This window comes from Phytophthora cinnamomi (genome assembly GCF_018691715.1).
Source record: "Phytophthora cinnamomi strain GKB4 chromosome Unknown Contig2, whole genome shotgun sequence".
In the NCBI taxonomy this organism is placed as follows: domain Eukaryota; phylum Oomycota; class Peronosporomycetes; order Peronosporales; family Peronosporaceae; genus Phytophthora; species Phytophthora cinnamomi.
This window is the reverse complement of record NW_027150935.1, coordinates 1238308-1254171: the sequence shown is the minus strand read 5'-3', so window position 1 is coordinate 1254171 and position 15864 is coordinate 1238308. Positions and strand designations below refer to the sequence as shown.

The 15864-nt window shown below is 53.7% G+C and overlaps 4 protein-coding genes across 4 annotated transcripts; all 4 read right to left on the bottom strand.

Moving 5' to 3' along the window:
• Positions 1-376: 376 nt before the first annotated feature.
• On the bottom strand, positions 377-4595 carry IUM83_12358 (uncharacterized protein; the record flags this gene model as incomplete). Its single annotated transcript, XM_067936979.1, has 2 exons — positions 377-544; positions 4413-4595. 2 exons carry the CDS (start codon positions 4593-4595, stop codon positions 377-379), a joined length of 351 nt encoding a protein of 116 aa, XP_067800112.1.
• Positions 4596-4868: 273 nt separating this feature from the next.
• IUM83_12357 (uncharacterized protein) lies at positions 4869-9618 on the bottom strand (the record flags this gene model as incomplete). The annotated part of the gene is made up of 2 exons (XM_067936978.1): positions 4869-4999; positions 9312-9618. The coding sequence occupies 2 exons, from the start codon at positions 9616-9618 to the stop codon at positions 4869-4871; spliced, it is 438 nt and encodes a 145-aa protein (XP_067800136.1).
• Positions 9619-11561: 1943 nt separating this feature from the next.
• On the bottom strand, positions 11562-12047 carry IUM83_12356 (uncharacterized protein; the record flags this gene model as incomplete). The annotated part of the gene is made up of 1 exon (XM_067936977.1): positions 11562-12047. The coding sequence occupies one exon, from the start codon at positions 12045-12047 to the stop codon at positions 11562-11564; it is 486 nt and encodes a 161-aa protein (XP_067800064.1).
• A 554-nt stretch (positions 12048-12601) lies between these two features.
• IUM83_12355 (Serine/threonine-protein kinase Nek2) lies at positions 12602-13405 on the bottom strand (the record flags this gene model as incomplete). The annotated part of the gene is made up of 1 exon (XM_067936976.1): positions 12602-13405. One exon carries the CDS (start codon positions 13403-13405, stop codon positions 12602-12604), a length of 804 nt encoding a protein of 267 aa, XP_067800135.1.
• Between the last annotated feature and the right edge of the window lie 2459 nt (positions 13406-15864).

Below are 15864 nucleotides of genomic sequence, written 5' to 3'. Positions count from 1 at the left end.
CCGCGGCTTGTTTCTCCGACAAGGCTCACAGTCGGCGATAAACCTCTGGATGGACTTTAACATCTTCTACCAGTACCAATGGCGCGCTAGTGTCAAGTACGTGCGTTCAGCACTGGGATGTCCGCCGTAGTTGGTGTCATCACACTCGCTGATACTTGCCTGGCGCAACTTCACATCGTTGGGTACGACAATACGTGGAGCGTCGTCTGCAGGTGTCTGGTACCAGAGCAAACCGTTTTGCTTCGGAGTACCATCGGTACTTCTTGTGCTGCTGTTGCTCACGCTTCGGCCTCGAATCGGACTTGCATCGCTTGATCGCTGTCAAGACTGGTTGTGCGTCACGGCCCTTCTTGTACGACTTCTTGATTCGATCAATTCACTCGGAGTCACCGGTCACCTCGCTGTTTGCCAAGCCGATGGACGTGTCAGCAAAACTCGTAACACTCAAGTCGTGGAAGAACTTCGTCTCCGGCTGCAAGTCTGGCTTTCGGCTCAAAGCGTCGGCGATGCCGTTCTTCGCACCGGGAAGATACGAGAACGTCGGCTGGTACTCCGCAAGGATATCAAACCAGCGCGCGAGGCTTCGGTTTGCCATCTTCTGCGTGAAAAATCCTTCGAGACTTTTGTGGTCCGTTTCAACAATCGGTGGCTTGTCTAGGCAATTTATTCTGGATGCTGCCAACGCGTGTACGATTGCTAGCAACTCCTGCTGCTGGGTTGGGTGATTGACCTCCGCTAACCTCATCTTGCGACTGGTGTACGCGATCGGACGCTCAGCTGCGACCACAACCAGAAATAGGACTCCATCGACAGTGAATTTGCTTGCATCGGTACGCAAATGCATGGACTGGCTGAAGTCCCGCAGGTGTAGTACTGGTGGGTTGCAAAGTAGGCGCTTCAGCTCCTCGAAGTTCTTGAGTTGCTCATCGCTGAAATGGATTTTGGCGTTCCGCTTGTTGTTCTTCTTCAATAGTGCAAACATGGCTGCTGTCAGCGACGCATACTCCAGACAGAATCGCTGAACATTATCAGTTAACCGAGAAAGCTATGAAGATCATCTTGCGTCCGCGTACAGGCCAGTCATTGATGGTCAGCACCTTGTCCAGATTCATCCTGAGTTCATTTCGCGCTATTTAAATCTCCGAGACACAGGATTTAGTCGCCGCAGATGACACACTTGGGCAGTTTGACGTACAATTTGTAGATGTCCAACGTTTTACGTAGTGCGTCCAGATGATCGTCGACTTTCGGTGACTTGGTGAAGATGTAAACGTCATCGTAGAACGACTTCGTGTCCTTCAAGTCTCGAAACAGCTTCGATATCAGTGCGTCGTTGCTGGCGCGTTGCAGACTCCCATTGGAAGAACGAGATACTTCCAGAGTCCGATTGGCGCTTGGAACGCAGTAAACTTGGTGTCAAGTATCCTTGCTAGTACGCGGACATAAGGTCCATCCTGAAGAACCAGGACGCTCCAGACATGGCTTTCAAGATGGCCTCACTCCTAGTCATCGGAATACTTTGCCGTGCTGTGATCGAGTTCAAGTATCAGTAGACGTGTACGAACCGCCACCCGACAGGCTTTCGGACACAAAATGTTGGACCGGCGTGAGGACTGATGCTCGGTCCTACGCTCTTCTTCTGCACCATGTCTTCAACCCATCGCACGATCTCGCGTTGCTGTTCCGGTGACTGTCGCCACTGTTGTCGATTCATGGCGCGGTCCGGGTCTTTCACATCGATCCGGTGTTTGATTTCACGCTTCTCTGGCGAACCTTCAGGTAGCTCAGGGCGGAACACATTGTCCTTAAACTCCGTCAGAAAGCTAAATGATGTATTCTCTCGGAAGGTGTCCCAGTCTGTTTCCAGATAGCGTTGCGCTTTCGAACTCACAACGTTGTCGGGTTCGTCGCGCCATTGCAGTGAACGTGCTACTTCCTTGGTCGTCTCGTTCGACAGCGCCAACATGAAGTCAGGTTCGTCAATTTTCTTGGTCGTGATTTCCGCAGTTTCTTGTGTGTGGTGTATTTGGAGTGTACAATACCCATCATGAACATCTTCTCAATGCCCATCATGAACATCTTCTCCGCGACGGTAGCTCAGCCCCTGGTACCACTGCTCTCATCAGCAGCTCTCGCGCTTTGACGTCGCAACGTCGTCTTCTCCAGCTGAACCCTTGTCAACCTGCGCATCTTATTTCTGCCCGCGGACAACACTTGGGGTCTTCGTCCTTTGCACTGCGTCGCCAACGGCTTCAACCGTACGCTTCACATCTGTTTCCAGTGCGGCACCTCGTCGACAGGAATCAGGTCTTTTCGCCGTCAGGCCTTTCGCCTCGTTCGATCTCCGAAGCCCAGAGGGAATCATCTGTCCGCCTTCCTCGATTGGCGTACAGGTCTCCCCTGTTCGATTCCAGTGCAGGATCTTCGTTCTCGTGCCTTCGGTGTGTTGACTTCTCCAGTCAATCTGTGGTTGCATGTCCTCGAAGAATGGTATCCCAAGGATGAAGTCGAATTCGTCTGGGATCTGGTAGACTACAGCCACACATCTGTACCATCATCTAGCCCAGAAATCCGGATTTCCATCCGCAGAACGTCCAGCTCTGCCTCGACGATTGGATTGTCTCCCAACTTGACATGAATGCTCTTGTCACAGAACGTTGTCGACTGAAGTTGGTGTACTTCGACCCAACGTTTTGACAAGTAGATCGTGGTGGCTCAGCTGTCCAACAGCATGCTTCGTGTGGCGAGACGTTTGTCACCGACACTGATCTCACCAGTTGCTGAGCTGCCATGACTTGTACACCAGAGGATTTCACTCAGAACGTTAAGGCTAATATTCTCGAACTCAAGTGTTCCGGTTACGCTCTCAGTCACCCCAGGACCCTCCTTCACTGACGCGGCTGCCTGTTTTCCTGATTCTGTTGCTCCTTCTTCCAGATGAAGGAGTTGGTTTTGATGTGGCCAGACTTCTTGCAGTAAGAGCAGGTGGGACCTTCGGCGCGCTTGGGATCCGATCTCGACTTGAAGCGCCCTTCGCTACGGAAGGGTTTACCCTTATATGGCATGTGTCCTTTGGGAGCTTGGCTAGATGAAATCTTTCCCTTGTCTTGACGAGACTGTCGGTCGCGCTCGGCTTCGACGAAGTGCGTAACTTTGTACTTGACGGCCAGCTGCATGGCTTCACTCAGAATCTCGGGATTCTCGAGCTTAATGTAGCGTAATGAGAGCTGCCAGTGTACCTAAGGCATTTGGCACTTCAACCTGATTTTTAGCCAATAATGGACCGAGCTCAGCAAAATCCAGCATGATCAGCCATGGGTTCAGCTGATCTTCAACGAAGCTTCAGCGATGCGTAGCTGATCCCCAGTGACTCATTGGGTGTCGTAATCTGGGTACAACTGGTCCCATCCTGGCTGATATATGAGTCCGTCATCATTGATGACGCGACTATCCAGCATCGCGCATTTACCGTGTACACATCGGCTACTTTGAGGCCCCATAGTCTCAGGCGCGATTCCAACTGAGAACCCCGGCATAAGTGTCCACCAGTGTCCGCATCATCTGAGACCTGGGTTGGCAAACGGAGACTCCGGAGCGCCCGCTGAGCCCAAGCACATCCCGCTGAAACATCTGAGCCGAGACATACAGATTCCAGCTGTTCCGGCTGAGACCACCCAAGCTCAGAGTAGTAAGATGTGAAACCAACGGGCTTTAGCTGAGACCAGCTAGTCTCAGTGATCCAAGCTGAAACATGGGGGCTTTAGTTCTACCAGTAGAGACTTGGAGACTTCAGCGCCTTCACCACCAAAGCTGACCGACTCTCAGCCGAGTCGCGGCGAGTTCAGCTGAGACCAGGTTGACTCAGTTCGCCACGCATCCAGCCATCACCACGTGTCTATCCGGAATATCCGAGCTCAGCGTAGCTCAGCGGGGTGACTGCAATTCAAACTTCACAGGAGTCAAGCGAATCCATAGTCAACTTTAGTCATCGTGGCTTCAGAGTCACAGCAGTCTTAGCGAGGTAGCTGAGACTCCCAGCTGAGACCTGGGGCTTCGGCCGAGAGTGTGTCCATGTTCTCCAAGCCAGTTCTTGTTGAAGCGACAGTTCTTGAAGCCAGCCGCCCTCTCCCATCCACTAAGGGTCGTGCGTGGGGCAAAGCGTGCGTTGGCGGCAGGCTACTCACGGCTTCGCCGGAGAGATCCGAGCGAGCCTCGTCACAGCTCGATGTCCGCCGACTGCCTGAGTCGCTGAGGCTTCTAACGCAAGACGACCTGGTCGTTCGACGGTTCGAAGTGTTGGAGCACATGCTCACGGAAAATCCCCCATCTGTGATCCTCGCATCTTGTCGTCGAAGACCAGTGCAGGAACCACTCGGTAGCCGGCTTCTCCATAGCCGACCCGGCCGACGCACGCTTGCGTCGTCGATCTGGATACCTTTGATGCGGCAGGCATTCTCGATCTGGAACAGCCATTCGCGAACGTCCTCTCCCCTCTTGCCGGTGAACTTGGACAAACTACTCGGCGCCGGTATGCGCTCTGCCATCGCTTGATTCAGCCGGTCGATCTCGGCAAGTAACTTGGCGTTCGTCGGCATGGCCTCCTTGTGGACAGGTTTCTGGGACCAACAAGTGCTACCAGTTTAACAGGAAGGAAGCTAGTGTTGTGGGAGGGCGTGCGAAACGAAGAGTGCCACCCCCTCAGTTCAGACCAGACGGATGAGAGCTTCTAGATGCTTCCACAGCCACCCTACGTCTGCCGTATGTATTTAACTTTATTTCAATATACCTACCATAACGGTGAGTCATTCCTATATCTTCATCCTATTGAAAGCAGGAACATGATCTTCGTCCCAAGAATTGCACGCGCACTACCAGTCGCTGGCAGGTGACGCCAAAATCTTCTCGGGCGGACCGGGCACGTGCTCGGGCGTGAACAGCCGGGCGCGTACCACGACGAAGGCGAACAACAGCGCCACGAACAGCTTCCTCGCGATGAAGCCTGTTGCAGCACGCGGCCTAGTGCACTAAGGCCTGCGTCGCTGCATGAATGCTCTGTTTCTCTACCGTGGGCCGAGATATCTGCTCTCCTGGCCTGGAGTTTTATCCCATAGAAACCTGATATGCACTTTGGGCGGTCTTGAATAGAATCCGCCTTTCGAGTGGGTTTTGGCACTTCACTGGCTCTGCCCGTATCCTGCAGGTGCTGGGCTGTCCGCTCGAGGTAGGTCGTCATTGGGCTTGGCGTCGAGGTGTTCCCAGCTGAGTGAATCACGTACGTTGTCGACGTGGTAGCCTTGGCCAGCTACTTGGTCGCTTCCATTGCGGCCAGCCGCGGCTTGCCCCATTGAACGGCGATGAATTTGCAGAGGACTTGATCGTAGAGGGCATTGGACGGGGTCTGGTCGAGAACATCCTAGGGTCGGCCTGTTGATACCTGGAGCGGTATTGCCGCTTCGATACTTTCCACTCGCAGGAGAAATTGGGCAGGGTTGACTCGTGCATCTATGGCGCTCAAGGCGTGTAGCAATATCAACTTCGCATTATCCAAGCGGTGCCCTCGCGGACTCAAATGCTGCGTGAAGGCTCCGGGAGCTGTCGTCTTGGATACGGTATATCACCCACGCTCCGTTCACTGTGACTGCAGCAGGTGTACTGATGTGGTAGCGTACTAGCCACATATCCATTTGTCGGATCTCGCGATCGACCGTAATGGCTTTCATGATTCGAAGGCATATATCCAGATGCTCGCCTTAAATCTGTTTAGCTGGCTGGGCTACCCAAGCGCTGGCGATGGCCTTGACTTGGTAGGCACCTGCTACCAAATAGCTGCTGTGGTGTCTTGCACCGATGATGGAATTCTCTTGAATATGCGCTGATTTCCAAGGCGCCAGAGGATGACCTGTGTCACCGTCGACCAGATCGCCCAAATTGTCGCAATGGTTGCGTTGTGGTGGGTCGTCCATCGCGCTGTGCACTGCTGGGACCTTGCCATGAAGTCGACCGTAGGTGGCGGAGCTTGGCGTACTGCTAAACGTTTCTGGAGAGAGGTGTGTTCCCTGGGTGTGCTCGAGTGGTCAAGCCAAGCGTCGAGCCAACGTTTCCATGAGAGTTGTGCTTTGTCACAAGACCATATTATATGATCAGTGGTTTCCTTGTGACACCTGCACGGCATTTCAGGGCACACAGGCTAGTTGTCGTAGTACATCCTGAGGGTTCCTAGTGTGATTCTGTAGATTGTGCGGCATTGGTAGTCGGTCAAGATTCCCCGCTGCTGCCATATTTTTTGCGGGCTTTGAGTCAACGTTGCACGCCCGCAAGCAGATGGCGATTCCCGTTGGTTCACTTTTTCCGTGATGGGCTTCCAACTGTAATGGTGGTCGCGTTTGAGCTGCTTCGATCGCTGCTGTCGGAGGGTTTTACATAGAATGCTTGTTCATATCTCCGTTAACACGGTCCAGGGTTAGATGGCCGATTGAGGTATTGCTGTGAAGACAATGCCTGTCCAGTGTGTCTATTCATCAATTTCGTAACGTCTTCCGTCTGATGGTACTCTGGTGATACGTGGACGAGTTTCCATGGCAACCCGCCTGGAATTCGCATGATCGTGAAGGCTGGTTTCGATGTCCCGTTAACAGCACCAACGCATCCATCGCTCGTCGAATGCTGTTGTAGGTCCATGTGATCTTCTCGTCACGTGAAACTGGTGCGGAACGGCGCGATCTTCGGTGTGGTGCACACGAAGCTGAAGCAAGTAGTGCGCCATTTTGGCGGGCGTGTCGTTTGAGGGTGGATGGGGGGGGAACACACGCAATATTAATTATCGTATGGTACCGTTTTGGATAGAAACGCCAATAGTGGGGGTGTTTGGTCGCCAACTCCCCAAGCTCTCTTATAGATGTATAGCTGCAATAAGCGGAAACTATCATTTAACACAGAAACAACTATTCCACATGGACTCAGGGGACCTATAATTTAACATACAAACTACTATTTCGGATGGAAGTAAGAGATGAGCACTTAGCAGCGACTAGCCGATCACCGCCGCTGCGCGGCGGTGTGTGTGTGGTTAGCCGCAGACGGTTACGCTCGCTGTTCCAGTTCCCTCCACTATTTGCCACAGCCCTCCTCCGCTTGGCTCCGGCGGGTGTAAGGTTCGTCCCAACCCGTTACGCTCGCTGTTCCAGCTCGCTCCACTACTTGATAAACCGTTCGTCCCTACCCGTTATGCTCACTGTTCCAGCTCGCTCTACCTCATGGCATACCGTTTGTTGCAACCCGTTATGCTCGCTGTGCCAACTCGCACCACTACTTGATAAACGGTTCGTCACAATCCGTTACGCTCGCTGTTCCAGCTCGCTCCACTACTATGCTATCGCGCTCGGTGCTTGAAGATCCGACGTGCTGGAAGATCGGACGTGCTTAAAGGTCCTGCAAGTCGCGTTTGAACGTTTGGACCATGAACTAGGCGCGAGTCAAGTTCCTGCTCCTGTGCATCTGAGTAGCGGGCTTCTCGCATGAAGTTGAGATTGCTACCGATTACCAACAGCGGAAAAGATCAATCAGTGTACATGTAGCAAGCACCAGCCCAATTATTCCAATAATTGACAGTTTCCCGTCTGATATCAGTGTCTTTAGCTCTTGGAACGAAAATATGGGATTGGTCCGAGCGCTCGAAGGTACGTGGATTATTACCTTAGTCAGTGATCCACAGCATATAGAGAGTAAAACTACGTATCAGCGTCTGAGGTTGTTGTGTGCGGTACTGCGTTATTAGTAAGCGCTTCTCGTAGTGCACGAGAGGAATGCAATCTCGGTGGCAAACGAGCGCAAGATAATCCTTTCTTGTGTTACGCGACGCAACTACATCATTTCTAAAGCTACCTACTCCCGTTTCCACTTCAATAGGGGCAACTTCAATCTACGATTAGTGGGCGCTTAGTTAGCTATGACCATCAGCTCGATACTACCAGGGGACGAGGAGAGCTTACCTCCCAGTCCGAGATGGTCATGCATTAAACGTCCACTAACGTAGTCTTGAGTCACCCTTGGAGCCTCGCATCATATTGCTAGACAAACTGGAAACCGACTCGCTGCACAGGCGAGTGTAGCTCTTGAATGCCTCTGACGCCCACCGCCCGTGAAACTGGATCGTCATGGCGTCGGCCCCAGCTCGATAAAGATGTGTCGGTCCTCCTGCCCGTAGTGAATGGGAACTGAAAGTGCTGGCATCGTTCCCCAGCTCGGTGGCTGCTTTCTTGATCGCACTAGCGAATTCTTTTGTAGAAACACTGGCGGGGATCCCGTGCGCTGAGAGGTAGACAGCAGCCGGAATATCTTGTGGGAGGTTTTTCCTTGCCTGGAGGAGGGGTAGAGCTCCAAGTACGGGACATACGAACTCGTGACCGGAACGATGTAGCTTCCTCACCGTAGCTGACCCGCGCTGATTAGTCTTGGACCCACGCAGCTTGACCCACACAGCGTAGGCGAGACCTGGGGCACTCGTGCGGTCGCCTTGCTCATCGACCACGGAAATGGCTTCAGCGCGAAGCGTGAACTACTTGAAAGATGTTTGAGTAACGGCAACGATTTCGGAGCGTCTGAGAAGAAAAAATAATGCCAAGCCCATGCCCCCCCCCAAAGGGCTTACGCCGCTGGATCCACGAGGTTAAGGGACCGAAAAGACGTTTCCAGGAGTTGAATGGAGACAGGGGCTTTTCGGCGGCGAGATGGATCCAATCGTCGAATACATTTGAGCAGCATGCTGTTGTGCGGGTGGTCGATTGGGAAAGGCATGCCCACAGCAGAGAAGAAATGCTTGATACCATGGAGCACAGCGATGATTGTAGAGCTATGAACCGGCTTCTGGAACCAAAACCATGCTGAAATCCGTCCGTAATGAACTTCGAAATGTGTTGAACACGGGCCCTGGCATGGAGACCGGATAACCAAACGGGAATTCTACGATAAGATGCACAGGCTTGCCATCGTTTCAAGACCGCGGAGTACTTGGCAAACGTGGAGTCGGCAACTGCGTGAGCTCCGAGATACGTTGCCAGAGCGTTGTCAGTCCGCTGATATCCAGGCTCGGTGACGCCTGGGACCAGCCAACAGTATACGAAGCAAACTTGCTAGCAAAGGAACCATGAGAACCGAGGCGCGAACCAGCGTCCGTGGGCAAATTGTCAACTCCAGGGATGCGAGGGGCGGAAAATCGTAGGAAGAGCGTCGCCTCCCACCAGCTAAGTAGTCGGATGACCACCTGCGCTCGCGGGTTGCGCGATGCCATTTTGTTTTGCCAGACGACTGCTGACCCGTTGTCGATGCGAAAGTGAACGTGAAGCGGTCGCGACCCTTGCGATGCTTGGTACGACCAGCGCTGACCCAGGCGTGAACAGCAAAGACGCACGATAGGAACTCGCGGTAATTGATGTCGACGCCATTGTCTCCCGTTGCCTTGAACTCTGCCACCACTTTTCGCTCCTCCGGTGTAAACTGGTATGTTAGAGCACACTTTGAGGAGACATCCAGAGCACACAAGCCGTAGTCCGACGCGTCTATCTCGACCGTCATGTCTGGAGGCGACAGGCCGTTGAAATACTCCAGCGCCACGCCATTCATGCGTGAAGCGTGTAGAATAGGCCACCACCATTGCAGATCTGCTTTCATTGCCGAGGTTACGGACACACATTGGTAACGGTGCAAGTGGTTCTCGTGTTGGCGAAGCCGTTGCAAGAAATGTCTAGCTGGACGGATCCACGTTGCCACATGCCGGAGGCTGCCTAGGAGGGAGCGGTATGCTCGGCTGGACATGATTGTTGTGTGGTAGGCCACCGCGACTGCATTGCGGGCTTTCGCGACCTTGTCAGAAGGCATCCAGACAGAATTGGTATCGCAGTCAAATTCAAGACCTAGCACCTACTGTTTGCTTGCCCAATTGGTAAATTTTGCTTCGTTGACAGCGCTAGCCCCCAGCATCGCGGTTATGGCGAAACGTAGTGACCACCCGATGTCGGTGCAGTTCGTGCGAACGTCTGCGGTGACATTTACATGGTCATCCACCCAGTGGTAGTTAAAAAAAATCCGTTTGGATAGTCCGCATTGGTGTGAGAACCATGTACATATGCGATAGCTCCGCCCACAATTTCGATGTAGCCTGGTGATCCGGTCCAGCCGAACGGGCAGCAAAGATCGATAATTAGTTCGTCGTCCTCTTCAATGAGACCTGCAAACCAGCGGACACTGCCGCTATGTATGCTGATATTTCGGAAAGCAGAAGCCACATCACCTGTCATGACCTTAACCTCGGCGTCAGGATACTCTTCATCAAGCCGAAGGATTTCTTCAGCGACTGCATCACAGTGAATGTAGTCTGCTTTTGGTATCGAGGTTTGATCCGTGATGTCGTTAACCGAGAGCATTTCCGGGTAGGACAGGTCATGGATGGTTCGCCCGGTCGTGGCGGGGTCACTGCCAGCCTTGTCCGACACTCCGAAAGGGCTTATAACAATTTCAGGCCAGAGATCTAGAATGTCCTTGTCGAGCACCAGACAGCGCCACCAGACTTGCTCCTTTCGAATGTTTTTCCGCAGCACATTTAATCGCCTTCGAGCAGAACCGTGATTTGCAGGTCGAGTTGTTTGATATCCGCACTCCTCGTTGACGCGCACGGGAACACCTTCTGCCGCAATAGTTTTTAGCAATACGAGTTGCTCGTACCCAGTGCACAGCCTTTCAATCATAGTAGGGCGCATCGGTTTTGTTCGGGCGGTAGTCGTTCGGCGTCTGCCCTCGAATCATTTCGACGAAGTTGGGCAGCGTAGGCTTGGTTTGGCGCACGAACTCGGATAAGACCCTTTGTAGAAGTCGATTCAGCAGAAACTCAGTTCCTTCGTGCCCACTGAGTGAGATAGGGTACTCCGTGACCGGCAGTGATAAGCCAATGCGACACAGAGCACGACTGAGTTGAGCCCTTCGGATAGCCTCGATAAGTTGGCTCCGTGCTTCAGCATTTTCCCCAAGGCATGCCGCCACCTGGGCCGAGCTAACCGGACGCAGTCGATTAGAGCGTCGATACGGGGTGCCACCGCGGAGCGAACGACCATATTACTTCTTGACGCACGTTGCTGTACCGACCGGTCATTCGCCTCGCCCCCAAGCGCAAGTTCCTCAGGTTTCGATGTGGAAATGCCTAGCTTCTGTGCCTCCATTTGGGATACTGCATGTGCGTACGCCGGTGTCAGTATGCTCATGGGTACCGGTGTAGTCACATCTAGCTGTACCGGTATGGCCGAGGTTGGTTGGTTGGTTGGCACGATATGACTGTGTGGCCGAAGGTGGCTGTATGGCCGAAAGTGGCTGAATAGCCGGTAAATTCCGCGCTGTCTTGGAATGCGAGTCGACTGGGGTATTTTTCGCAATTAGTTCCCGTTGCCGTACGTACACACTTGAGCTCGATGCCACATCATTAGCAGAAGACAATGTACTTGACTGCTTAACTTGGGCGTCTCTCCGAAAGGTTCTCAAGCTGTCCACCTCTCGGCTCCATCTGCGACGGTTGCGGTCTAGGCGACCGTATGTCTTGCCCACCCACTCCTGCACGCGAGACGGAAGCCTGTCGGGCCAGTTGTGGGCGCGACGCCGATTGCCACAGTGATCGCGGGTGCCTCCCCCACCGAGCACCGCAGCCCAGCGACGTTAAAGAGGCACGGCTCCTGGCCGCGACGGTTGATAGGTAGGAGGCGTCGGATATCGTCAGGCACAGCTGGTCCTCGACTCGGTTCGCGACGTGACGTGCGCCCTGCCTCTCGTTGTTCGTGTCCGGTGATTCGATCAGACGAGTTCAGCGCACTCGCCAGCGCGAAGGTCCACTCGGGGGACTGGTAGTCAATTGCGCGGAGCGCCTCGCTGTAGCCGTTCCACGACTGCGGACTGTCCGACAGTAGGTGTCCCAGTGCATCACCAAGGAACGTATTCGCATACAGCAGGGTCAGCCACATTCTCGTTGGGTTGTTGCCCGGGTCCGCGGACTTATTCTTAGCAATGAACATACGTAGGCGAGAAGTAAACTTCCGTACATGGTCATACCTGTATTAATTGCCGAAGACCGCGAGGCCATGAATGCCATCCAAAATATCATCGTACGAGTCACACCGAGTAGGGGTCGGTGGTGGCACAGCCGACGAGCTGAAGTCGCTCGCAAAGTTGGAGTTGTTTGGACCATTTTCAAGGATAATTCGCGAAAGTGTAGCAGCGTCAGGCCGCGGGAACCCAGCCGTCCACTGAACAGAGCCATTAACACCACCGGTGTAACGACGAACTCGATGCAGTCCGCCTCTCGCATCCACAGCACGAAAGTCATTGGAGACAGGGTCTTACCTTCTTGCGGTGAGTACAGCCTAAACATTCTTCCTCCAGCCAACAGATGAGCTTGAAGTGGGCTGAACGTACCTTTCGCTTTCTTGGGACCTTCAGGGATACTGGCGCAGGACAGAAAACAGAGCACACGCGGTGGAAGCTCGCCCCTCGCATTAGGTACCGTGCCCACGCCGCCGGCGGAGAGCTCGTTGCGACCGCCTACTATCGACTGCAGGAGTAGTCGAAGTCAGGTATTTTCCTCTCGGAGTGCAGCCATCACAGCCGAGTTATCTTCCCGCGCAGTAGGGCCGTCTTCGTGAGGCGCTGCCGTGCGGACGTCACTGGCCACGGGCGCAGACGACATGCGCGTGCTGCCCACTCGATCCGCGGGGTCGAAAGTTGCTAGGAACCTTTCCAGGTCAAATCTGGTGCGGTGTGCCGGCGGCCTTGTCATTCGTGCCGCAGACTGTGCCGGGCCAAGCTGCACAGCTGGTGTTGACTGTAGCGTTAGCGGGGCGGACGACCCCGTAGAATGCTGCGGTGTGGCAGCCACCGCTGCACCTTCCGCCGCTGCGTGAGGGCGCAGCGACCTCAGCGATGTCGCCGCGGCACGGTCAGCCCGACCCGGGATCGCCGGGCATTCTCCCTCATTCGCGTGGACTGCCGCCGGGATTGGTGCCTTGTCCTCTTGCTCCAACTCGTCGGACGGCAGGGCGGAGACGCGCGCCGACTTTCTGGGTGGAGCGGTCTCAGCCACCCCGGCAGATCTCCGCTTTACAGCCTTCTTTTTGCCCTTATGGGCCACTGCTGCAGTCTCCACGGCAGCACTCGAGGGTTTCGTGCTGGCGCGCTTGCTGGACCGGATAGGAGGTGGTTCTGACGTCTGACGGGCAGACGAGGCAGTCCACGGCTCGTCTCCTCCAGTCGCGCCTCCGGCGGTCACGTCGACGACGTCGGGTGCGATTCTTTCGCTGTCCGAAGAGGCCCCGCCAGCCTTGGACGGAGGCGAAGAGTTAGTCGTAGCGCCGGTGCTCATGTTGTTGGAGGTCATGGTAGTTATTAAGCACTCTTCTTGTTGAGATTCTGCTTCTTGTCGAATTCTCGAGTACGAGTTGACTGGCGAGCGGAGCTCGAGCTTCTCGAGTATTCAGTGTGGAAAACACAATTTCATTCGCGCCGCCTTACAGGCTTTGCATCTGAAACATACATTTCCTATCCAAAATCTGACGTTTCTAACAATACTGGTACAACTAGCCGAGCGCCGCCGCTTCGCGGCGGTGGGTGTGGGTTTGGCCACAGTAGTGTGGACCGCCAGTCTCCGCTTCGCTCCGGCGGGCGATGGTTTCGTCAAAGGGATGCAATGCTAAAGTGAAACGCACTTCCAAAAAGACATGTATTTATGTACTTATGAAGTGTGTACTGCTGAATACCTACTCCGCCTAAACATCTTCGAATATTTGCCTGTACTCAATGTTGTCAGTGTATGCACCGTCGTCTTCCTCCAGCTCTGGATACTCGATCAAAGCCTTGAACTTGGACCAAAGACATGTATTTATGTACTTATGAAGTGTGTACTGCTGAATACCTACTCCGCCTAAACATCTTCGAATATTTGCCTGTACTCAATGTTGTCAGTGTATGCACCGTCGTCTTCCTCCAGCTCTGGATACTCGATCAAAGCCTTGAACTTGGACCAAAGACATGTATTTATGTACTTATGAAGTGTGTACTGCTGAATACCTACTCCGCCTAAACATCTTCGAATATTTGCCTGTACTCAATGTTGTCAGTGTATGCACCGTCGTCTTCCTCCAGCTCTGGATACTCGATCAAAGCCTTGAACTTGGACCTGGATGTAACCCGCGACAGCGCCACATAGAGCTGCCCGTGGGAGAAGCCAGGTGTCGCCAGATACAAACCTAGGTTCTTGACAGTTTGGCCTTGGGCTTTGTTGATGGTCATGGCGAACGCTGGTACAACTGGAAACTGCTTACGTCGCAAGCGGAAGGGGAATTCGCGCGCGTCCCCATCGCTGACGAAGACGATCCTTGGAATTAGAACGTTTTGGCCTAGGCGCTCGCCAGTCATGATGGTAGCATGAATAACGTGAGGCTTGAGCTGGACAACCCGTAGTCGTGTTCCGTTGCAGAGGCCCAAGTCGGGGTTCAGGTTTCTCATCATCATAATTGGTGCGCCTTCCTTCAATGTAAGCTTGTGTGGAGGAATACCGTTGATAGTCACCGAATGCAACACCTCCGGCTCGAAGAAGTTTCCTTCGTTGTCATCATCCACTGAATCCACCGATAGATACTCGCGGGCCTCCCCGGAGAGTCGTTCAGAGACAGCTTGGTTGATGCGGTGCACCACGGCGTTGGTAGTAGTCAAGATGGTCCTGTTGGCGAAGTACTCGTCCATAGCAACCTCGGGATCGTTGATGTCGGCGTACATCTTATCAATAATGTTCTTCAAACCCCGTGGAACAGCTCCAGGTGCGATTTCTTCGTCTCCAGTGTCGTCTCCTTCTTCGTAGACGTTGTCAATCAGCATATCGCGCGGAATCTTCATAAGTCCCTGCCCAGGGACCTGTTAACCTCGTGTCTACCATCTCCCACTTGTAGGAGAAACTCCGAGAAAGCCGCGAGCTCTGCGGCGGTGCTTTCGTTACTTGCCGATTGTACACGCATGTTTTCCGTGAGATGCAGCTGCTTGAAGTGTCGCCATAGCGTAGATGACTTCAGACACGCGTCGATGGTCTCCGCTGGTGTGCCGCGTACTACCACCGGCAAAATCTGTCGGAAGTCACCCGAAAGTACAAATACTTTTCCTCCAAAAGGCTCCTGGGCGTTACCCATGATGTCACGCAAAGACCGGTCGACCGCTTCGAAGGCGTGCCTGTGAGTCATCGGAGCTTCGTCCCAGATAACCAAACTGGCCCGCTCGATCAACACCTTGAGGCGCGATTGTTTATAAATCGCACACGTCGACTTGTCGTTCAGCTTGAGAGGTATCTTGAACGTTGAATGCGCTGTGCGCCCACCCATGAGCAAGAGCGAAGCAATTCCACTCGAAGCCACAGCAATCGCGATCTTCCCGGACAGTCGCACCTTCGCCAGGATATGCCGCAGCAGAGTTGATTTTCCTGTACCTCCCGGGCCGTTAATAAAGAACAGCTTGTTGCCTTGAACTGGCGCTTCGGCCGCCTGGATGATTTCGTCGTAAATAGCTCGTTGGCCGTCCTTCAGCTGGCTTTCTTGGTCCACAATGGCTTGAAGGGTAGAGTGCTGGTACCCCTCCAGTTCGCGTCGAATGAGGTTGTTCCGCAGCAGCGAATCCAGCACCAACCGCGGGTAGTCATCCAGCTGAGGGAGGTCAAAGTCCGCCACTACGTAGCCATTGATTTGGAGCAGGTCGTTAAGGTCCTTGAGTGTGTGGAACCTGATCATGTCTTCCTTCTCCTGTCCTTCCAAGCCCCGGTATGTGTGCGCGAAGTCTTCAGAAAGAACGTCGTAG